We start from the raw sequence: 24822 nt of genomic DNA on the forward strand, positions 1-24822 counted from the left end.
CAGTACACACTGCTGTTACTGAGCATAAGTGGTGGTGGGAGTGGGTGGTTGTGGACTGATGAATGGACTTCTCCATTCCTGAAGAAGGGCTAATGCCCGAAACGTCGATTCTCCTGTTCCCTAGATGCTGCCTGACCTGCTGCGCTTTTCCAGCAACACATTTTCAGGACTGATGAATGAAGACAAAACTGCCCCTTCTGGATCCTATAGTATCTCTCGCAGCACCCCCCCCCCCCCCAAATTATCTTTGCAAGGAATAAAAAAAAACCCACATTTTTCTGAAAGGCATAATGGGAATGAATCACAATTTTTCTTTTAAAATGCAGGCAATATTTATTATAATAACTTAAGATCGCATAAGCAATAAAGCACTAACAAGTGCAAACATAATTGATCAATTCTTCATAAAATTCAGTTCGCTCAAAACATAAAATATTCAGTGGTTATCATGTTTCATTATACCCCTACAAAAATAGCATATCAGACAATATTCATCATTATTCACAAACTATTTACAGTACACAAACAAAAGCTACTTGAGGCAATATATGTATTTCACAATATTGTTGAACACAGCGTGTTAGGCATTCAGCAGCAGCACTGTAACCAGGGTGAGTTGGATCATGCTCAGGCAGGAATGTCTCTCAGCTGTTACATAACCCTACAGAGCATCACCAAATCAGCTGCCTTGGCAACAACTAAAAATAGGTTTCACTGAGGCCACCGTCTCCTCAGTCTGGGTGATGAGGTTCTCAACTGTGACTTGCAATTCTCCGATAACAGAGCACGGAGAGGGCTGTGGGAGAGAAACAGCATTAAATGAAACCAGCAACTTTCATCTCTGAGAAAGGCCAAGAGTTAATGCGTAATTCAGAGCGGGACTGAGAATGGGCAGTCAGCCTTGAATTGACAGGCACAAGGCAATGATCTCTCTAAAATCTGCACTTTTAAAAAAAGTGTGAAGATTTAATGGTTTGCATCTGAGAAATCCCCTCTGCTCACTCCATCTTCCTATTCTAACCATAGGTAGAGGGAAACGCAGAACATGATTTTTTAAAGAATCTTCACTCAGATTGTGAAATCTTTAACTGTAAGCGGGCATCAAACTCAAGCTAATTAAAAGAGAGCTGTAGAAAAATATGATGATTTTCTTCCCAACGTTTTCACATGTGGACATTAACCCAAGTGCTGGAAGGTGGATGGGGTTAATCTGCAAAGTGGCAGCTGGAAAATTACTCTGTGCAAATGAGAGTTTATACCCGATTTAACATGAGTACATGACTCTATTGTGGGAAAATGGAACTGGTACAGTATTTTTTGGCAGTACAGACTTAATGGGCCAAAAGGCCTCTTCTGTACTGTATGATTCTGTGAGGCTGGTAGCTGAGTTGATCTTTGTCAACCCTCAGAACAGAGATTGCTAACTTATGTAGCCTCAAACTGTATGGGGTTGATTTAGTTTTGGACCTCACTTCCTTCCATCTCTCGGACTCTGTGGAGAATTGCTGCTCGGTTCCACAGTTTGGTACATGGGGAGTGAAGGTGGAGGGGTGTACAGCTGGCAATGGGAATGCGGTGACTGCTTCAGGACTTGCTGTCTGGTGACCCCAGATCTGGGCTCAAAGCTACTTCGGCCCCAAGGAGGGGTCCAGCTGCCTCAGACTCGCACATGCGGAGCACCAGACCTGGGCCTGAGCCTGGGGTGGGGTCCTGGCAGAGTAGTCTATCAGGTGCCAAGGCCGAGATGGTGGGAATGCCAGGGTAAAGAACGGGAATGGGAGCCGGGCGCCAGCATCTCTCTAGGTTAGCCCTGTCCAGGAGGGACACGTATGGAGCAGCTGCCGAGGGGTTAATGAGATAGAAGGGCACACAGAAAGGGGGTTGCTGGCCAAGCGTGGGCATCATGCCAATCCCCATCATGGGATGGGTAGCAGGCTCGTGGCCTTCCTCACAGCTGGTCACATGACCTGCCAGATCAACTTTGACCCTTTTAGCCGGCGAGTCATCGGGCTCCTGTTTAATGTCATACGTCCATGTGGAGCCGTCACACGGAGTGAACTCCTTCTCATTCTTCCCCTCGCCCCTCTCCCCTTCGCCTCCGTAACCGCTGTCAGTATCCGTGTCACTCCCGGTGTGCTCCGCCACTTGTGTCCTCTGGATGACTGGGACGCAGTTGTCACCGGAGCGAGCCTGATCTGGTGCCGCCGCCGCCACCTGGGCACCAGCTTGCCCCACACCAGAGGCCTGTGTCTCACCACTGGCTCGGAGCTGGGTGATGGCTTGGTGCAAGTGGCCAATCAGCTGGGCACACCGCTGCTCCTTCGGAGTCCAGCTTTCGAACCTGGTCAGGTGCTGCAGCACTTCCCTGGCACACGTCTGAAATCCCGAATGGAAGGCATCCAGATCCGAGTATCTGGCATCTTTCAGGGCACAGTCCCCTCAAAAAAAAAACAAAGGCAATTCAAGTGCAAATCCTGACTCTGTGCAACTGTTATCCAAACAGAGTTGGGAGGTCATGTTGCGGCTGTACAGGACATTGGTTAGGCCACTTTTGGAATATTGCATGCAATTTTGGTCTCCTTCCTATCAGTAGGATGTTGTAAAACTTGAAAATGGTTCAGAAAAGATTTACAAAGGTTGGAGGGTTTAAGCTATAGGGAGAGGTTGAATAGGCTGGGGCTGTTTTCCCTGGAGCATCAGAAGCTTGGGGTGACCTTACTGAGGTTAAAATATCATGAGAGGCATGGATAGGATAAATTGACAAGATTTTTTTCCTGGGGAGGTGGGGGGCGGAAAAGAGTCCAGAACTATGGGGGCATAGGTTTAGGGTGAGAGGGGAAAGATATAAAAGGGACCTAAAGGGCAGCTTTTTCACGCAGAGAGTGGTGTGTGTATGGAATCACCGCCAGAGGAAGTGGCTGAGGCTGGTACAATTACAGCCTTTAAAAGGTATCTGAATGGGTATATGAATAGGAAGGGTTTAGAGGGATATGAGCCAAGTGCTGGCAAATGGGACTAGATTAGGTTAGGATATCCAGTCAGCATGGATGAGTTGGATCAAAGGGTCTGTTTCCGTGCTGTACATCTCTATGACTCTGCTTCAAAATCATGACAAACAAATCCAGGGTCAGAAGTGAAACCATGCATTTGTCTATCCTCCTAACTGGGCATAAATCTCACATCACACTCATCACAAGTTGTAAACTATCAATTTTCAATTTCCATCAAATTTAATACCAGAGACCTTTGTGGACCAAAACAAAATTTTGCTTTTGGAGAGAACGTTGACTTAAAATGGTCAGAGTGTCTCCTGACCAGATCGAATCAAGCTCATGAAACCACGGCAATCTGAGCCAAATTTAACATTTTACCGAAGAGGCACTGGGTCTCCTATTTTTGATTTGCTTCTTTCTGGAAGTTACACCTATCGGGTGAAAGTTGCCAGGTTATTCAGCTTGAACAATGATGTCAGACATGGGAATACACAAGCGAACTGTATTTCAGGAAATCAGCTTATGGGCACAGCCATGAGAAAACAAAACTGTTTCAAAACAGCAAAACCTGCAAGGCTTGCTCTCCAGCTTTCCTCCCTCAATCTCTCCGGATGCCAGAACCAGTGATTAAGCAAATCGGAGAAATAAAAATTACCAAGATCTCAACAATTCTACAAATAAAACTATGCTGGGGGTAAGAGATATTAACTGGAAAATACATGGTCTCAGGTTCAACTCCTGACAACACGAGGACTCTGAGGAGCTTTTATCATGCCTATTCTTTACTCTTCCTCATTTTTCCAACGAGGACTATTGGCAAAGGCTACAAAGCTCTCTGGAATGTCACAAAGACAATATGAAAATGAGAAGAGTGCCTGTTTAAAAACACTGTCCTGTCACTTACCACTTTGCAAAGCAGTTATCTTCTGCTGCTGTTGCTCTGTTAAAGTTGTCAATGCCTTTAAGTGTTTCAGTGTTAATTCCAGTACCACAGCTTTCTCCAGATGCCCCAGAGTCTTAGGTAGAGCGAGGGTGGGGTGGAGGAAAGGGACAATGTAAATTTTATTTCTTCAATTATAATTAAAAACAGTTAAGACAACACCAAAGTTATCAGTATTGTGAGAAACAAAGCTCACACACTTCAGTAATTGCAGTCCGAGACAAAATCTGAATCAGTAGTGTTCTTTATTTTACTCTTGCTAGAGGGTGTGATGTCCAGTGTCTATAAGGCAAGGGACACACACACCCCAAATTCAATTAATACACAACATTTATATAATTTGGTTTCTTTTGTTTTACATTGCTCCTCCCCTGTTTACATCTTCCACTTCCCTAAGACCGGCACCCATTACTCCTGTTTATCTCTTGCCTTATCCGGCCTTGTCTGTGACAAAATGCTTATCTCTGGCCTCACAAGGCCGTTTGACCTCATCCCGCTGTAGGTCATTGTTAGGCATATTCTTTCTTCACCATTATCTACTCCGTCCATCTGTACCTTCCCCTGAACCTTATGACCCTTTTAATTGGGGTTTGTTACTGTGTTTCTATAAAAGTGGGAAACAGATGTTTATACCTACTGTTTGTACAGGCGTATCTAGCTTAACTTCCTCCCCTCACAGCATCTTATCTACTCGCCTGTAATATCTACCATTGTTTTGCAGTCGTGTTTCATTCTGGCATACAATTTTAGCTAATACAAAAACAATTATGTATTTTCTCCACATAGTTTCCATTCTTGTTGACTCAGCTCTTGGCTAAAACAATTACACACTGGTGTGAGTTCATTTAGTTTGTATAAGTAAATGGAATTGCAGAAGTAACACTATTTTTCCTATATCCCACAAGTGTTATTTGCAATCTTGGCAATTATGTCTTCGATTATACTTAAACAACAGTTCAGGCAACACCAAAATTATTGATATTATTTGCAAAGATGGCATTAAGTATACTTTGTAAAGCTGCCTGCACCCCACGGCTCCCTGAGCTGCAGATAACAAATAGCCCACGGGTTACAGGTGGGAATATCTGGCTCTCTACTGCTCCGGGGTTAAACTCAGGCATTACTGCATTAGCAGACAGGGCACAGATTTCATTAATAGCTTACCGTCAGTTTCAGGTGCTCAGGCAGCAGGTCCTTAAGCTGCGCAATGCATTCGTTAATCCTATCCCGTCTTTTCTTCTCGATCAGTCTGTGTGGTAGTTTATAAGCCTCCTGAAAATGTGAAGGCAAGAAACACCATTTCGGAACACACAAATAAAACTGGGGGGGGAGCGGAGGCAACGCTGTTGCTACGCATTTTATTCACCGCATGTTAAACGGTGACAATTTTACAGCGAAATACGGTTCTAAGTACATTAACTAACGGATGGATGGAAATCAGAAGTGGTGAGAAGTTTGGATAAGGTGGCGCACATCTTTGATGAGATAGACAGCCAGCTTACCTTTGGTCTCATTCCCCGCTTTGACTTACACACGTACATGGGGCGGTATTTTACACTGGGGAGAGGCAGAGAGAGAGAAAGCAGTTAATTCAAATACTATTATCCACGGCAATGATTGAAAACGAAAGGGAAAATGCAAACTCACCCAATAAAGTCTGCGTGTTCTAGTAACTTCCGTTCTGTTAGACAAGCAGTGGATTGCCAGGGAGGTAGATCATCCTGCATTATTCCTGTACAGTGGGGGGGAAGGTTGCAAAAGTGCAATTAATTCACCACCCCGCCAGCACAGCCCAAACACACAACTGATTGACAAACCCTGGAGGCCCCGGGAATGATGCCCAGACAGAGGACAGACCTCCCAGTGCAGACAGTCTGATTGTCAGTCTCTGTGTTTCTGCCTGTCTATCTCTCTCTGTATTCAGCCTCTGCGTCTCTCGCTCAGAGTTTTTCCCGCAAAAGAAGCTCCAACTCACGTGTGGTTACCCAGACCAGCCCCCAAAAATCCCTCTCCACGTTCCCCTCACACTCCAATAAAAAGAAACAGGAGGGAAATTGAAGGGAAACTGCGATCTTCTGTTACATAAGCCGTGGGCAGCATGCAGCGTGTGTTCAGTCTATACCCGTGACACTGCCTGAATGCAGCTCTCTCTCACTCTCTGGGGGAGACCGGAGACGGCGTAAAAAAAAAGTTATTTTTAAAAAAAATCACATTTTGCAAAAGTGCCCTCCATTCCCCACATCACAATCAGAGGCAATCATTTAATGAACAGACGTGAGCCATTTGCAAAATGTTTGTGCACGCTGGAGCTCCGTTTCAATTTTGTTTTATTTCATAAATATTTTTTATTCATTAAAAAAAAGTTTATGTATACATGATGACAAATGCAGTTTGGTTCTGCACCGTGGCACATCAAGAAACAAGACAAACATTGGAAGAAAGACATCTCTTAACACATGCTCAGCAGGGAGTTGTTCAGGGGGTGCAAAGGGTCAGCTGTCTGCTCAGTCGCTAACAGCTACTGCCTCCTGCAAGCGCCCTCTCGCCAGCAAACGCTGTCACTCTGATGGGAGAATTCTATCCATCGTCTGTCTGCAACCGCCAATCCCCTGAACTCATCACTACAACAGAGAAACATCACAACCCGGTTCCCCGTGTTTAATTCCGTGTGACTATGACATTAGGGGCAAACAGTTAAGTCCGTGTTCACAGCTGCCAGCAAGGTCTGCATTTTAGCTCCAACACAGAATAGAGACGGAGCTCGACTTCAGAGCCAGAATCTCTGTCGGTCAGGACATAGTCCCATCATGTTTCCATCAGTCCACACTCTGATTTCACATCCATCCTGCTCCTACATCCAGGCCCGATTTGCATAATAAAATATTCCGTTATTTAAAGCAGCACTGCCTAATGTGATGTGAAGTTTGTTGAATATATCATTTCAGTTACATGACACTAATCTTTTGCTATAACTTGTGTCTCACGGCCTGCTCCACAGCCACCTGATGAAGGAGCAGCACTCTGAAAGCTAGTGCTTCCAATTAAACCTGTTGGACTCTAACCTGGTGTTGGGTGAGTTTTAACTTTGTCCACCCCAGTCCAACACCGGCTCCTGCACAATGTGATGCCCAGATCCGTTTTCTTCAACCGAGAAATTTAAATACTGAATGAGCAGTGCATAGATAATAATTAAAATTCCAGCTCATTACTGTGTCATTTTAACGTCGGTGGAATGGTCAGTTAGAAATAGTTTTAAGAAATTTCTAGGAATGGACTGGGACAGCTTGAGTTAGTTCAGGGGGTGCTGACAGCATGTTAAAGTCAATGTGTGTCACGATACCTGAGACCGGTTTCCCCCCGCGGTCCGGGAATGTGCAGGTTAGGGTGGATTGGCCATGCTAAATTGCCCATGGTGTTTGGGGATTTGTAGGTGAGGTGGATTAGTCAGGGGTAAATGTACAGGAATGGGTTTGAGTGGGGTACTCTTCATAGGGTCAGTACGGACCTGTTGGGCTGAAGGGCCTGTTACAACACTGTAGGGATTCTATGAATCTATAACTAAATTAGAGCTCTTGGGGTGCAGTGGTAGTGTCCCTACCCCTATACCAGGGTATCCAGGTTCAAGTCAAAGAGTGTGGAGCTGGAAAAGCACAGCCAGTCAGGCAGCATCTGAGGAGCAGGAGAGTTTATGTTTCGAGCACAATGGGCAGCACAGTGACACATTGGTTAGCACTGCTGCCTCATAGCACCAAAGACCCGGGTTCAATTCCGGCCTCAGGCAACTGTCTGTGTGGAGTTTGCACATTTGCACAGTCCAAAAATGTGCAGGTCAGGTGAATTGGCCATGCTAAATTGCCCGTAGTGTTAGGTGAAGGGGTAAATGTAGGGAATGGCTCTGGGTGGGTTGCTCTTCAGAGGATCGGTGTGGATTATTGGGCCGAAGTAGGAATGAGGAGGTGACCAAAGGGGGCTGAGGGGAAAGGTAGCTGTGAATATGAGAGGTAGATTAAGGTGGGGGGGTGAGGGTGATAGGTCAAAGAGGAGGGTGGAGTGAATAGGTGAGAAGGAAGATGGACAGGCAGGACAATTCAAGAGAGCGGTGCCGAGTTGGAAGGTTGGATCTGGGATAAGGTGGGGGAGGGGAAATGGGGGAAACTGGTGAAATCCACATTGATTCCATATGGTTGGAGGGTCCCAAGGTGGAAGATGAGATGTTCTTCCTCCAGGCGTCGGGTAGTTCAAGTTTGGCAGTGGAGGAGTCCAGGAGCTACATGTGGCAAAGTGGGAGGGGAGTTTGAAGTGTATGGCCATAGGATGGTGGGATTGTTTAGTGCCTGTCCCCCAGAGATGTTCTCTGAAGTGTTCTGCAAGTTGGCATTCTGCCTCCCCGATGTAGAGGAGACCACATTGAGAACAGTGGACACAGTGGATGATGTGTGTGGAAGTGCAGGTAGATCGCTGTTGGGTGTGGAAGGATCCAGATCTAAGACCAATTTGCTCCGTAGGTCTGCACTAACATCTCTGAACAGATTGATTCAAAGTAAGTTCAAGAATCGCTAATCTCTACCTCACACATCTTGGGCTAACAAATGCAAAAGAAACTGAACAGCAAGATGTATAAACATCAATGTCAGCAGAATCTGGCGGTTTTAAAGATAAAGTTGAACTTCAAACAGTAACTCTTTTGTTCTCTCTCCGCAGTTGTTGCCAGACCTGCTGATTTTCTCCAGTATTCTGTGTCGTTTCAGATCTCCAGCATCTACACTAATTTGCTTTTATTGAAAATTAAATTGTTGTTTTCAATTCCAAGTGAATTTACAAGCACACCAAAACTTTTGTTTTTAGTTAACGATAATTAATTCATAATGAGCTCCATGTTCACTGTTTTCTTTTTAAATACTAACCTTAATGTATTTAAAATGATAGAGTCATAAAGTCATACAGCATGGAAACAAACCCTTCAGTCTGACCAGCCTGTGCTAATGTCAATCCCAAACTAGGCTAATCCCACCTGCCTATGCTTGGCCCATGTTCTTCCCAACATTGCCTATTCATGTACTTATCCAAACGTCTTTTAAATGTTGTAACTGTACCCGCATCCACCACCTCCTCTGGAAGTTCATTCCACACATGAACCACTCTCTGTGTAAAAGGCTGCTCTCTATATCCTTTCTAAATCTTTCTCCTTTCAACTTAATAATACAAAACAAATACTTTTGAACTCATCCATTTTGGGAAAAGAGCTTTGCTAATCACCCTAGCTATGCCCCTCATGATTTTATAATCCTGTATAAGTTCACCCCTCAATGTCCTACACTTCAGTGAAAGAACTCCCAGACTATCCAGCCTCCTCTTACAACTCAAACCCTCCATTCCCAGTAACGTGCTGGTAAATGTAATTAATCACAGGCATAAATTAATAGACTTAAAGATATATTCAATCACACCATTGGGCTTAGATGTTTGCAGCCTGCTCTCTCAGCTTTTCACAATATTTTTTGAATGTTTTTAAATTAAGGAAGAGAGAGCTGTATGTCCACATTTGCAGTTAGGAGTCACATAATGTCATTGCAAAGACAGACTAAGTGAACAGGCAGAATGATAGCTAATGGAGTTCAGGTGCAGGGTCATCCTTTTTTCATAGGAACTAGGAGTAGGAGCAGGTCAGGCAGTATGCTGTGCTTTTCCAGCACCACTCTAATCTTGACTCTGATCTCCAGCATCTCCAGTCCTCACTTTAGCCTAGGGGTAGGAGCAGGCAATTCAGCCCCTTGAGCCTACTCTGCTATCTAATACAATTATGGTTGGTCTCAGCTTGGCCTCAACTCCACTCTCCTATCTACTCTCCATAACCCTTCAACCAATTATTAATGAAACATTGGTCAATGTTTTTCTCACATTTTCTCAGTATTACAGCATCCACTACACTGTCATGAATTCCACAGATCCATGACCCATTGAGAAAAGTAATTTCTCTTCATGTCTGTTTTAAATCTGCTACCCCTTATCCAAAGCCTCTCATTCTAGATTGCACTGCATGAGGAAGCATCCTCTCTATGTCTACTTTGTCACTTCTCTTTAATATCTTATGAACCTTAATTAGATCTCCTCTCTTTCTTCTAACTGCAAGGGTATAATGACTTAATTGAGAAATACAAGATAATCAGAGGGTTAGATATGGTGGACAGTGAGAGCCTTTTTCCTCGGATGGTGATGGCTAGCATGAGGGATGCAACTTTAAATTGAGGGATGATTATATATATATATATATAGGACAGATATCAGAGGTAGTTTCTTTACTCAGAGAATAGTAGGGCCATGGAACGCCCTACCTGCAACAATAATAGACTCACCAACTTTAAGGGCATTTAAATGGTCATTGGATAAACATATGGATGAGAATGGATTCGTGTAATGGGCTTCAGATTGGTTCCACAGGTCGGCGCAACATCAAGGGCTGAAGGGACTGTACTGCGCTGTAACGTTCTATATTCTATAAGCCTAACCTACTGAATCTTACTTTAGAAGACAAATCCTTACTGTAGGATTCCTAGCCTCTGACCTGCTCTTGAAGCCATTGTTTTAAACGGCTAGTCCTGTTCAGTTTCTGGTCAATGGTAACCCACAGGCTGTTGATCGTGGAGGGTTATGCATTGGCAATACAACTGAATATCAAAAGTAATAGTGAGATTCTCTCTTGATTACTTAATTAGGCATCAATCTTTCATAGTTCCATTACTTTTTACTGTATTTAGTAGGCATTTTGCACATTATATGCTGTATTGTAAGTTGCCTATGAGTATGGAAAATTTCAGTGAAATCCAGGGTCAGATCCTGTTGCCTCATTCAAGGGCATTGAATGAAAACTAAGACAAGTGCGAGATCTCCTACAAGAAACCACTATTTTGAGTTTTGTTGTTTAACCTCAATCAGACGCAAGGCACCAGTGTTTGATACATTTGTATGGGTATTTTCTCAAACGTAGGAAATAGCTACTTCTGTTACCAAAGGTCCCCTGATATTTGGTAACAGATATGGAGTTATAAACATGTACAAACTGCAGTTGCTCCGTTTGGAGACAGACTAATACATTTGCAGTATAACTCTGACCCACCTACTAGTCTCACAGCTGGCTGATATCATGTTTATACCATGGACAAAAGCTTATGAACTCATTTCACTAAATAATATGTTCATGATTACTTTAATATGTGATGGGTTTATTGTGCTGTTTAACAATAGTAGCATTTCCACCATTATTTCTAAAAAGTCTAATTCCTTTTGCTTATGATGTGTGTTTTCACTTACTGTGTTTGTTAAAGTTCTTCATTTAAGCAGATGAGAGTCTGAGCAAAAGAATGCTATGAAGCTTATTCAAACTAATTAATTAGTCTTTTCAGTTATTTCATTGACAGCAGTAGCAGACAAAAAATAATTGCCTGTGTTCAGTTATGTGCGGCAGTTCTTACAGCAATTTAGTGATTCAGGTTAGTCAAAGCTGAACGGAGGGGACCGTTTGAAAAGGAGACACTAAAGTTGAAGTGAATATGACCTTCTGAAGAAATTTCCCACTTCATTCATTTATCAACAGATTTTGGTTGTGTAACACCTGTAATATATATTTTAAAAACACATCAGTGAGGAAAGGGCTGCAGAGACAGACAATCTCAATCTCATCTCCATGGCAATGGCCTGACAAATCAGAATGGACTTCTTTGTTCAAAGTTTAATGAGTAAACTAAAATCAACTGATCAGCTCCTGCTACATTACCATCCCTCCCATATGGGAAACAATGAACACCCTCTTCTCCTGCTGTGTAAGTAGTTATTTTCTCTCTAGAATAGATTTTTCTCTTGTCTTTTAATCCTGATGAATACATGATGAAAATCTTCAACTTCATGCCTCTGTTTTAGCAATGTTTCAGATATAAAAAGTACAAAGATGCTTTCACAAAATGTAAAGGAATGGATGCTAAGCAGAAGGAGAGATTAGGATGGCTACATGAGAATTTGTTTTAAAAAACGATTTTAAAGCTTCAGAGGAAAGTGAAGAGGCAGGGAAAGATATGAAGACAGTTCTGAAGAGGAGTCATACCAGACTCCAAACATTAACTGTTTCTCTCTCCACACATGCTGTCAGACCTGCTGAGTTTCTCCAGCAATTTCTGTGTTTGTATGTGAAGAGAAGGGTGTATTTAGAGTTGTGAGTCAAGACACAATCAAATAGTACAACACTTGGGTTAGAATATTCCTTGAGCATTGCGTCCAGTCTGGTGTGTGAAACACAAGAGAGATATTCAAGTGCTGGTGAACATTGTGGAGAAGCCTTGAGTCTGATCCCTCGTAGAAGGGATTTGAGTTAACAGCAAAAGCTGCAGTATCTGAGGGAGTGCTGCACGTTCCGGGTGCTGCTTTTCAAGATAGTGTGGAGAAAGTAAATGCAGAACATAATTTACAATCACACTTTAGGATCAGGAAAAACAACAGGTGGTTGGAGATTAGTGTGTTGCTGGAAAAGCACAGCAGGTCAAGCAGCATCCGAGGAGCAGGAAAATCAATGTTTTGGGCAAAAGCCCTTCATCAGGAATGAAGGGCTGATGAAAGGAATATGCCTGAAATGTCCATACACCTGCTCCTCGGATGCTGCCTGACCTGCTGTGTTTTTCCAGCACCACTAATCTTGACGCTAATCTCAAGCATCTGCAGTACCCACTTCCACCTAACAGGTGGTTTGAACTTGTGAAAGGCAGCAAAAGACTTTTCAATAAAGAGTAAATAATGTTGAGAATAAGCTCACAGACTCAGTGGTGAGTAGGATTGCCAAACCTGTTTGGATGTATGCCTGAATGTTTCATCACATGATCTTCTGCTGAACAACAGTTTGGTCCTTTGCAATATTTTTAAAAGTTAATAAAATAAAATCTTTGAAGAAAACAACAAAGAAAAACTTTCCTTAAAATAAAACATACAATTTTCCTTCCAGGACATTCTCAGCAGTTGCTGGAAATGTGTTGCTGGAAGGTGAATATTTTATTTTCTGGAGAGGCCAGAGCATTGCTGGGGAATTGCAAATGAACAACGGGAACAAAAAGGATTGGATCAGTTAAAGATATAGACTTGAGTAAGGCGTTCGACAAGGTTCCCCATGGGAGGCTGATTAACAAGGTTAGATCTCACGGAATACAGGGAGAACTAGCCATTTGGATACAGAACTGGCTTAAAGGTGGTGGAGGGTTGTTTTTCAGACAGGAGGCCTGTGACCAGTGGAGTGCCACAAGGATCGGTGCTGGGTCCTCTACTTTTCGTCATTTATATAAATGATTTGGATGCAAGCATAAGAGGTACAGTTAGTAAGTTTGCAGATGACACCAAAATTGGAGGTGTAGTGGACAGCGAAGAGGGTTACCTCAGATTACAACAGGATCTTGACCAGATGGGCCAATGGGCTGAGGGGTGGCAGATGGAGTTTAATTCAGATAAATGCGAGGTGCTGCATTTTGGGAAAGCAAACCTTAGCAGGACTTATACACTTAATGGTGAGGTCCTAGGGAGTGTTGCTGAACAAAGAGATCTTGGAGTGCAGGTTCATAGCTCCTTGAAAGTGGAGTCGCAGGTAGATAGGATAGTGAAGAAGGCGTTTGGTATGCTTTCCTTTATTGGTCAGAGTATTGAGTACAGGAGTTGGGAGGTCATGTTGCAGCTCTACAGTTCATTGGTTAGGCCACTGTTGGAATAATCTGGGCAATTCTGGTCTCCTTCCTATCGGAAAGATGTTGTGAAACTTGAAAGGGTTCAGAAAAGATTTACAAGGATGTTGCCAGGGTTGGAGGGTTTGAGCTATAGGGAGAGGCTGAACGGGCTGGGGTTGTTTTCCCTGGAGTGTCGGAGGCTGAGGGGCATGGATAGTATAAATAGGCAAAGTCTTTTCCCTGGGGTGGGGGTGTCCAGAACTATAGGGCATAGGTTTAGGTGAGAGGGGAAAGATATAAAAGAGACCTAAGGGGCAACGTTTTCACACACAGGGTGGTACATGTATGGACTGAGCTGCCAGAGGAAGTTGAGGAGGCTGGTACAATTGCAACATTTAAAATGCATTTGGATGGGTATATGAATAGGAAGGGTTTGGAGGGATATGTTTCAGGTGCTGGCAGGTGGGACTAGATTAGGTTGGGATATCTGGTCGGCATGGACGGGTTGGACCGAAGGGTCTGTTTCCATGCTGTACATCTCTATGACTGTATGAACAAGAGGGGGTGCTAGCCTAGTGCTATTATCACTAGACTATTAATTCAGTGACCCAGGTAATGTTCTAGGGTCTAATCATCATTAGGTTTCCAGACTTTTTTTATTTAACTAAAATCCAGTGGCCTACACATGACTCCAGACCCACAGCAAAGTGGTTGACTCTTAACTGCCCTCTGGGCAATAAATGTTGGCCTAGCTAGTGACATGTACATGAATGAACAAAAAATAGATGCAGCAATGTGATGGGGATCTGGAGCAACTGAACAAAATGGCTTCCAGTCGTAAATTGGACAAACAGGCTTCCTTGTGCATCATGGGTACCAGGATCAAGGAGACTGAGGGCTCAACCACTAAAGATGGATGAAGAAAGATGAGTGCAACTGGGCAGAGTCACAGCATGGTAGGATTTGGAGGCTGGAGGAGGTTGCCATAGAAAGGATGAGGTTATGGTGCTGAAGCATTTGGATAGAGGTTTGAGGTTCAATGTGCTTGGGCCAAATTAGAGCAAATGGAGACCAGCAAGGATTGGAGAGATGAGCAAGGAAGACTTTATGCAGGAGTGAAGAAAACACTGAGAGGAGATTTGATAGAAGTATTCCAAATCCTGAAGAGTCTGGACAGAGTAGATAAGGATAAATATCCCATTTATAGAGTCATAGAGATGTACAGCATGGAAACAGAGCCTTCGGTCCAACCCCATCAATGCTGACCAGTTATCCCAACCCAATCTAGTCCCACCTGCCAGCACCCGGCCCATATTCCTCCAAACCCTTCCTATTAAGTAATCTAAGCTAATCTAATCTGATCATATATCCATCCAAATGCCTCTTAAATGTTGCAATTGTACCAGCCTCCACCACTTCCTCTGGCAGCTCATTCCATACACGTATCATCTGCAAACTTACTAACTGTACCTCTTATGCTTGTGGAAACTTCATGACCGAGGGGGCACAGATTTGAGTAAAAGGGAATTAAATTGACATGAAGAACAGTGTTTTCACCCAATGAGTGGTTAGGGTCTGGAGTACCCTGAACGAGAGTGTAGTGAGGGTAGGTTCAATTGAAATGTTCACAAGGATAATAGACAGTCACCTGTCAAAGGAAGAATGTACAGGGTTATGGCAGAAGACAGGAGAATGGAAGCAAAGAAATTGCTCATTTGGAGAGCCAGCTGAATGTGCTGCTTCTGCAATGTAACAATATCGTGGTTCCGTAAAGATGTAACACCTGAACTTTACACGCAACAGCAATAATCTTTGCCATTGTTATTCAGAATTACCCATCTAGATGTATAGACAGGGTTCAATAATTATCTAATTGCTGCTAGCTCTTGGATAATACCAACTGTTTAATCAATTTAATTCTAAAGGACAGACAGTTAAGGCTCTTGTAGGGCTGAGGAGAATAAAGCCAATGGTTTCCCCTTCCAACTCCATGTGATTTAGCCACCTCATCCTCTACCTACCACTCCATCACCTTTGATGGTTTGCACTGCCCTGTTTGGGCTTTGCATGCCGACTAATCAGTTGGAGACCATGGGCGATTTCCTGGACAATAGATGAAAAAAATACCATTGGTGAAAAAAAACCCATGAAAAACCCAATTAAAAACACCATAGAATAAGATACCACAGGTGATTGGGGATGAGAACAAAAACATTCAGTTGTGTGTATGAGAAATATACCTGAATATATATAAAGGGAGAAATGATTACATGGGTATGCTTGCGGAACAGTGGTAATGTCCCTATCTCTGAGCCAGGGGATCCAGATTTAAGCCCCTCCTGCTCCAGAGATAGGGATATTATATTAACACTGAGAAATAAATACTTTTGCCTTTGTTAGGCTTTGCGCGTAAATTGATTTAATCGGAAACTTGGTGAGTAAACAAAAGCCATTCAGTTCAGTGTAAGAACACTTTTGGAAAGAGCTGAGGCATAAGATATTTAATAAACAGTGTGACAGTTTGGTATGTGTATGAGCTAGGTGAAATGAAGTGGGGTATTTATTCTTTTCTCTGCTGTTTTGCTTTCACAGATTATGTGGGTAGGAGCTGAGCAAGGTACAAGAACTGGAAGATTATTAAAAGGGATAAACTGAGAAGCACTTGGGATAAGTTAAGTCGGATAATAAGATGAGGCTAACATTAAGCTCAAAGCAATATCTTTAAGATTAAGTGATAAGAAAAGTTAGTTGGGTTTGGATGCCCATATAATGTGTAAAGATCATAACTTGTTTATTTTCCTGTACTGTGGACTGAAATGAGAACAGGATAGGTTTAAACAATAAGGATTGTGGAATGATTTACTGTACCTTTCAAAATAAAATACCAAAACCCCGATTGTCAGTGATGTTTACATGGCTGCTTTGTTCAAGCAGCGGAGGAGGCAAGTTGCAGAGGAGCTAGGATCAGGGGTTGTGTACAAAGTAAGATTCTGCCAGCAAGAAGTAGTTGGTTGGTTCGTGGACTGGTGGCCAGTTGTCAATGACAAAAGCCGTTGGCCTGCCAACAATTATATGATTGGCTCGTGGGAGCTGAGCAGCTTGTGGGTGTGGACAATATTGCCGTAGCCTTCAAACCTTTGGAAAGGGAGGGTTTTTAAAAAAAAATAATTTGTGGAATGTGGATATCACAGGCTGGACCATAGATATTGTCTGTTCCTACCTTGAGAAGGTGGGGGTGAGCTGCTTTCTTGAACTGTTGCAGTCCATCTGCTGTGGGTTGACCCACAATGCCATCAGGGACGGAATTCCAGGATTCTGACCCAGTGACAGTGAAGGAATGACAATATATTTCCAAGTCAGGATGGTGAGTGGCTTGGAGGGGAGCTTGCAGGTTGCGGTTTTGGCAATGCATCTATTGCCCTTGTCCTATTAGATGGAAGTGGTTATGGGTTTGAAGGGTGCTGTCTGTGGATCTTTGGTAAATTTCTGCAGTGCATCTTGTAATTAGTACACACTGCTGCTTCCTAGGATCAGTGGTAGAGGGAGTGGATGCTTGTGGATGTGGTGCTAGTCAACGGGTTGCTTTGTAATAGATGGTGTCAAGCTTCTTGAGTGTTGGTGGAGCTGCTCCCATCCAGGCAAGTGGGGAGTATTCAATCACATTCCTGACCTATGCCTTGTAAACAGTGGACAGGCTTTGGAGAATCAGGATGGGTATTACTTGCTACAGTATTCCAAGCTTCTGACCTGTTCTTGTAACCACTCGTGTTTATGTGGTGAGCCCAGTTGAGTTTCTGGCCAATGGTAACCCAGGTGTGAGAAGATAACTGGCTTCTTCAGGCTTCAGGCATTTTCTACTATAGAGAGACACATTTCACTGGGGAGGTGATGGCTAACTTATCACCAAACTATTAATCCAGAAACTCGGGTAATATTCTGGGGGCATCTTCAGTCCTCACTTTCTCCTAGTATTCTGGAGACCTGGCCTTGAATCCTGACACTGCAGATGGTGGAATTTGAATTCAATAAAAATCTTTCCGTGGCTCCATTTCATGTTATGTTTGATAATGTCCCTGTGAACTGCCTTGGGTGTTCAATTATATTACTTTATAAATTATCAGATGTTATTAGTAGAATACATTCAGTATTTGAATTATTGCAAGGCCATTAGAACTCTGGAGTAACCTCTTGATAATGTCCTTGAGCTGCTCCTCATTGGGCATAAATAGCACTGAGTGGGTGGAGTTCTAAAACAAGCAAGAAACACATAGAGAACGAGGCAGAATCCTGAGTCAAGCCATGTGAATGTCAGAAACAGGTGCAGAGAAGCATGTGGAATAGATTGACTAGCATTAGGTGATAGATTACCTGGAATAGCTTATGGAATTCAATAATGTATCGGAATTCAATAATGTAACAGTAAGATTAGAACTTGGTGTATTACTGAATGCAATGCCTTGTACTGTTTAGTCTTCATGAGTAATAAACAGCATTATAAATTAGCCAAGTCTGAATTTATTTTTCAACCTCTTCTTTAACCATGGATATGGGCATAAATCCATAATCAAAGAAAAATTGACAACAACAACATGCATTTATACAGCACCTTTATCCCAGCAAACTATCCCATGGAGTTTCACAGCAGCATAATCAAACCAAGAAAATTCACAGTGGCTCAATGGTTAGCACTGCTGCCTCACAGCACCAGGATTCCAGGTTTGATTCCAGCCTCGGGTGACTGTCTATGTGGAGTTTGCACATTCTCCCCGTGTCTGTGTGGGGGTGCTCCAGTTTCCTCCCACAGTCCAAAAATGTGCAGGTCAGGTAAATTGGCCATGCTAAATTGCCTGTAGCGTTAGGTGCATTAGATAGAGTGAAGTGGGTCTGGGTGGTTTACTCTTCAGAGGGTCAGTGTGGACTGGTTGGGCCAAAGGGCCTGTTTCCACACTGTAGGGAATCTAATCTAATTTTTTTTTAAAATTAGTCAAGGAAGTTACTTAGACTGGAGACTTTAAGTTCAAAAGAGCACCTTAAAGAGAGATGTGGGGAGATGGATTAGTTTAAGGAGGGAACTTCAGATCTAAGCAGGTGACGATCTGGTTCCCAATGGTGGAACACAGCAAGTTGGGATGTGGAACAGGCCTGAGCTGGAGAAACACAAGATTCTCACAGGGTTGTGGAAATCCAGAGGGGACTAAACCATGCAAGAACCAGTTCATAAGGATGAAAGTTTTATATGTGTAGCATTTGGAGAGCAGGAACTAATGTAGGTCAACAAACACAGGGGCTGTCAGTGAAAGGGACTTAGAGTTAGGGTAAAAGCAGTCAATTATTAGTAATGATATCCTATATCCGCACTTGTATAGCCAGACTCATTTCCTATTGAGGAGAAAGTGAGGTCTGCAGATGCTGGAGATCAGAGATGGAAATGTGTTGCTGGAAAGGCGCAGCAGGTCAGGCAGCATCTAGGGAACAGGAGAATCGACGTTTCGGGCATTAGCCCTTCTTCATTCCCTCATTCCTGAAGAAGGGCTAATGCCCGAAACGTCGATTCTCCTGTTCCCTAGATGCTGCCTGACCTGCTGCCCTTTTCCAGCAACACATTTCCATCTCATTTCCTATTGGTCCGTCTGTACTACAACTAGTGCATTTTTAACATTGAAATATCATCGAAACGATAATGAAAATAATGAATTGTAGTTTAAAATAGCAGAAGCAGTATTTTTCACAGAACATTAGTTAAATGCGATTATTTGTCATTAAGTCCTAATGCTTCCATGAGCCTGAACAAGTGATGTTAATCATACAATGACAAGCAGATTCCCTATGTAATAAACATTGCTGCCAACATTTAAGACTTCATTAAAGATGATTTAATAAATAATGTGCCAGAGGGTCATTACATGAACGGGAATTAAAATTAACATTCCTCACAGCACAACTCTACTGCACTGTTTAATAAGCACAAAATGAAAATGGCGACAATTTGATCACCTTCGGTTAGATCTCTCACAGTCAAGAAAGTCGTTAATTACTGTCACTAATAAATAACATAAATATCAGGTGGGGACCTTATCATACCTTGGAACTGAAGCACAAACCCCTATGGGGGGCTCTTGTGGCACAGTGGTAATGTCCCTACCTCTGAGGCAGAGGACCCAGGTTCAAGTCTCAAAATGTTCTGGAGATGTGCCATAACACATCTGAATAGATCACTGTAATTAAAGAAAAACACCTAATTGGCTTATTATTGACCTGGCAGTTGTCAAACATCCCTTCCTTACTTAGCCTGGATTTGACTTAAGGTCCACATCAGTATAGTTGACCTAAAATGAAAATTGGTAAGCCATCCAGTTTGTGGGCAATGCCCTTACCATTGACACCCACCTTGCTAATGTGTATAATCAATCATGTGGATGTTTTGCACACTGCCATGTCAAGTACGCCATCATGTACTGGTGCAATAGATTCAATTTCAAATTAAACTTTGGCCCACTCTTTGATAACACTGACATGTTGCCATCCCCAAGGCTACTCAGTGTCTAGGCTGGGATTTATAAATGGCTGCGAGGTCAGGATCTGTTCTGGATAGGCGGGTCTGTAAACAATGGTCCAAGAGGTGACCTCTGGATGTTAGCACATCTGGAATGGATTTGAATTTTGACAAGGGCCGATGGAGGATAAGAAGAGAGTGGGTAACACACTCACCACCAGTTAACAGTTCCTTCGGCTTCTTCAGGAGTTTGCTAAGAGTCCTGCATGTTTCTGAGTGCCGTTTTCAAGTTTCTGGCAAGCCCACACAATTTTGTTCATGTCGGTGTACAGATATCAGGTCCACCATGAGACCCATATTTGTCTTTGAGGTAAATCTATGAGGCCGATCAACACTGGCACAAGCTCTAGTTCTTCCCTTGTCATTTATGCCACTTTCACCTTGTTCCACCTCCATGGCCTCCTCAGAAGCCACCTGCCTTAATCAGAAAGGCAGAGACAGGCCCCAAACATGGCTGCTCCCTACCTGTACTGTTGAAACTAAGCAGGCAGCTCCCATTGTCTAGAGACATTGAAGATTGCCACCTGGACAATTGGGCTGTTTACATGTGAAGATTATATTGTTGATGGTATGTGCGGTTGACAAGATTTGCATTTCTAAATGCAGACCTGAACTGAACAGAAACAAAAACAGAAATTGCAGTTAACTAAAATCTTCAGTTTTCAGGAAATCTAAAACAGAAATAGAAGCAGAAATCTCAGGAAACTGCTGCTTGTTGAGCCATTTCATGCTACGATTCCAGTGGTACAGTACAGGCAGGCTGAAGGTGAAGGCCGGATCTAGGAGCTGGATTAGGGAAATACTGTTAAGACCCACTGGGGTAGTGCCTTGCTAATCCTGGAATCATGCCAAATGCTAAAGTTGTGTGTTTTTTAAGGAATGCACAGTTTCTCAGTTTACCTAACTTCTGACCAAGGTTGACAGAAAACACAGACCAGATTTCTGTAGTAAGCAAGAATTATAATAAATTATAAGTAATTGGCAACATCTACAAGTATACAGATATAAACCATTGATATATGACACTACTAACTAAATCTCCAATCCCCTTGTGCAAATATACACACAAACATCTGTGCATGCACGCCCACATACACACACACACCACATGCACACAGATACACATTACATTATTGACAGAGATTGAAAAAACTGAAATGCCAATTCAGTGATCTGAGCTTCCCAATATTGAGATGATCCCTTGTCAGCTAGCCCAGACCTTGGTGTTCAGTTGGTCTTCTCTGGAAACCTCTGGTTTGTAAGAAATACACAGTGACTGATTTATCAAATCAAAAGTCACTGTTCATGGCAAATACTGCAAGAAAGGTAACTGGTTTCCTTCAAGTTGAGTTTTTTTTAACTGCAGAGAACAGGCAGCTTCTGCTGGGGAGAATAACTGCACATCCTTCTGTGTCTTTTCTCTCTGTGTCTCTGTCATAGTTCCAGTTCCAACCTGCTCCATTAGCTGAGAACCAATCCGCATCACTTGTAAACAGCTCTTTGACTGCTGATAGTCTGCAGGGCCCACAGGCACAAAAAAACACACCAGATCGTTTACAGCTGGTTCTGGATCAGTGGTGCTGGAAGAGCACAGCAATTCAGGCAGCATCCGAGGACAGGCAAAATCGACGTTTCGGGCAAAAGCCCTTCATCCTGAAACGTCGATTTTGCCTGTCCTCGGATGCTGCCTGAATTGCTGTGCTCTTCCAGCACCACTGATCCAGAATCTGGTTTCCAGCATCTGCAGTCATTGTTTTTACCTCATTTACAGCTGGTGTTGACTTCCTTGTGAAATTATGCAGCCATCCTGGTAAATACCTGTTTTTAAAAATAGTTTGTTCTCCTTTCATCACACAGTTTTTAAAGACACACACAAAAAAAGACACAGTCCTTGAAAATACCCAGAGGCTGAAATTGTTTCTGTTTGTTGAAGATAATATTGGCACATCCATACCATCAGCACCATCAGGTGGAGAGAAGAATAAATCAGGTAGAGCCCGCCCATCTGCAAGGCACTAGTCAGGACTGTGATGGAATACTGTCCACTTGCCTGAATGGGTACCGTTCCAACAAGCTTGACACCATCCAGTACAAAACAACCCACTTAATTGGCACTATATCCACAAACATCCACTCCCTCCACCACCATCGCTCAGTAGCAGCAGTGTGTACTATCTACAAGATGCACTGCAGAAATTCACCAAAGATCCTTAGACAGCACCTTCCAAACCCATGACCACTTCCATCTAGAAGGACAAGGGCAGCAGATACATGGGAACACAACCACCTGCAAGTTCCCCTTCAAGCCACTCACCATCCTGACTTGGAAATATATTGCCATGCCTTCACTGTCGCTGGGTCAAAATCCTGGAATTCCCTCTCTAAGGGCATTGTGGGTCACCCCACAGCAGTTCAGGATGGTAGCTCACCCCCACCTTCTCAAGGGCAACTAGGGATGGGCAGTAAAAGCTGACCCAGCCAGCGATGCCCATATCTGATACATTTTTTAAAACAAATCAGGTTTAATCCTCAAAAAAGTTGGAATTCGACAGGCAAAAATTATGAATGGATTTTTTAGCTGAAACTAGCTGCTTATCTGCTGAATGGACTGTAGTAAATCTAGGAGATCTACTTTTGATAAACCTGCCATCTAAATTTATTGTTATAGTTGCCACAGAATGTAATTTCAGGATTAGAGTGGTGCTGGAAAAGAACAGCAGGTCAGGCAGCATCCGAAGAGCAGGAAAATCGATGCTTTGGGCAAAAGCCCATCATTCCTGATGAAGGGCTTTTGCCCGAAACATCGCTTTTCCTGCTCCTCGGATGCTGCCTGACCTGCTGTGCTTTTCCAGCGCCACTCTGATCTAAACTCTGGTTTCCAGCACCTGCAGTACCAACTTTCACCACAGAATGCAATTTGCCTGACCATTCAGCTTTGAAAGAGGTCAATCATGATTGATTGTTGAAATTAAAGTTCTCTTAAAATGAAATCTTATCCATTGGAATTCTGTTGGGGAGCTTTGCTAAATTCCCCATGTTTGTCTAGGTGGGCATCATAACAGCAATGCAGCTTGGGTGCAAGCTCAGGACTTGAATATTATCTGTGTTGGACACCTTATACCACCGCCCAAATATTGTGTAACAGCCTCAGAGGACCATAGGGCTGCTGCCTGATCAGAGAGAGGTGACTGGTGAAGGTTTAACCTGAGGGTCACCGTGCCAAGGTGAGGGGAGAGGTTGAGAAGGAGAGTCTTTCATGGTAACCTCAGCCTGTGCAGGAATTGAACCCACACTGTGGGCTTCACTCTGAGCCAACTGACCTTCTCTCTCTGGACACTGCACCAGCTAAACCAAATCACAGAATCCCTATGGTATGGAAGCAGACCATTTGGTCCATCGAATCCACACCAGCCCTCCGAAGGGCATCCCACCTCATCCTTGTATTCCTACATTTCCCATGGCTAAGCCAGGTCACCCAGAGGAAACCCACACAGATGTGGAAGAATGTACAAACTCCAAGCAGACAGTCGCCTGAGGGTGGAATCAAACCTGGGTCCTTGACGCTCTGAGGTAGCAGTGCTAACCACTGAGCCAAATGTCAGCATACCTAAAACATAGGTCCTGCACGTTATAGGGACCAATTCTCCTTTGATCTGTTAACATGCTGTGCATATGCAACAGGCTGCAGAAAAATAATTACAAACTACCATTAATAAAGTGACAGTGCACATTAAAGTAATCATTAAAAATCATTTTTAATTGGAATCCCCAGTGTAACCCATCAGCTCATGAGTTAACCAATATACCTTACTCACTATGTAACTTATCACATTGCACCATTTGTCACGACACAGTCCCCATATGCTGGTACATGTTGGCACTCCCAATGAATCATCAAATCTAGAAATAGAATCGAACTCCCTGACAACTTCTGAAATTTATGAAGGCGAGTGTGAAATGCCTTTCCTAATGAGAGGAGATTAACTCCATCATGAACACGAACCCCTGACACTCTCAGAAACCACATTTTTAAAAATTATGTATTGCCAGTTTTGGGAGGAGGTCATTAACACACTCCCACGTACCTTTCCCAACCGTCCACTGCTTCATTCAATCTTTTCAGGTTTCTCCCCAATAGTACGATCAGGACTGCTGTGTCTCCAGGGTGGTAGGTGAGATTCTTTGTCACATGCATCACACTCATGTAGAGTCAGCTGATAAGAGGCCCGGGTAACAACCCTGCAAACATGTGAATGGACAAAGCTGTTGGATAGCGGCAGCAGGGCTGGAAGGCTGTGAGTAGCGAATGGACTGAAAGGCAACCACCAGAGACCATAACAGCAATAGAGTACAAGTGGGGAGAAGTGATTGAAGTAACGGATGAAGCACAAGGAACAGCTAAAGAGAATGAAGGAGTGGGGAACAGGAACAAAGTAACTATGAGAAAGAGGAATCCAGACAGACACCAGGAGCAACTTAATATAACAGGTAGAATATAGGTTCGTGAATAAACTCCATAGGTCACCCATTCCATAAAATGACTTAATGAACTTCTTCATCGTTTCCACATTCCTGTCCTATCCCACATTGCTTAATTCCTTCAGTCCACAGAAATCCATTCTTTTCAATTTGAAAATCCTCATCAGC

General features: G+C 43.2%; 1 protein-coding gene across 2 annotated transcripts; it reads right to left on the bottom strand.

The window, feature by feature from the left end:
- Nucleotides 1-319: 319 nt before the first annotated feature.
- bhlhe41 (basic helix-loop-helix family, member e41) lies at nucleotides 320-24467 on the bottom strand. 2 transcript variants are annotated; one of them, XM_043713354.2, is made up of 6 exons: nucleotides 24261-24467; nucleotides 5581-5665; nucleotides 5436-5490; nucleotides 5098-5205; nucleotides 3898-4009; nucleotides 320-2438 (listed from the first exon to the last, which is right to left on the bottom strand). In XM_043713354.2, the coding sequence occupies exons 1-6, from the start codon at nucleotides 24283-24285 to the stop codon at nucleotides 1585-1587; spliced, it is 1239 nt and encodes a 412-aa protein (XP_043569289.2). In that variant the 5' UTR covers nucleotides 24286-24467; the 3' UTR covers nucleotides 320-1584. The 2 variants fall into 2 exon arrangements, with proteins under 2 accessions (XP_043569289.2, XP_043569291.2); XM_043713356.2 differs by lacking the exon at nucleotides 24261-24467 and adding an exon at nucleotides 5909-5983.
- Between the last annotated feature and the right edge of the window lie 355 nt (nucleotides 24468-24822).

Source organism: Chiloscyllium plagiosum, unplaced genomic scaffold (genome assembly GCF_037043375.1).
Source record: "Chiloscyllium plagiosum isolate Xiang-an unplaced genomic scaffold, Cpla_swu_hap1 HiC_scaffold_23, whole genome shotgun sequence".
NCBI classification, from domain to species: Eukaryota; Metazoa; Chordata; class Chondrichthyes; order Orectolobiformes; family Hemiscylliidae; genus Chiloscyllium; species Chiloscyllium plagiosum.

Bases quoted from the DNA above. Each gene is read 5' to 3' on its own strand.
- bhlhe41 (XM_043713354.2), bottom strand. From the start codon at position 24,285: ATGAAGCAGTGGACGGTTGGGAAAG. The intron at 5,491-5,580 runs GTGAGTTTGCAT...GCCTCTCCCCAG, and splicing joins GAACACGCAGACTTTATTGG to TGTAAAATACCGCCCCATGT. The intron at 2,439-3,897 runs GTAAGTGACAGG...TTTTTTTTTGAG, and splicing joins GATAACTGCTTTGCAAAGTG to GGGACTGTGCCCTGAAAGAT.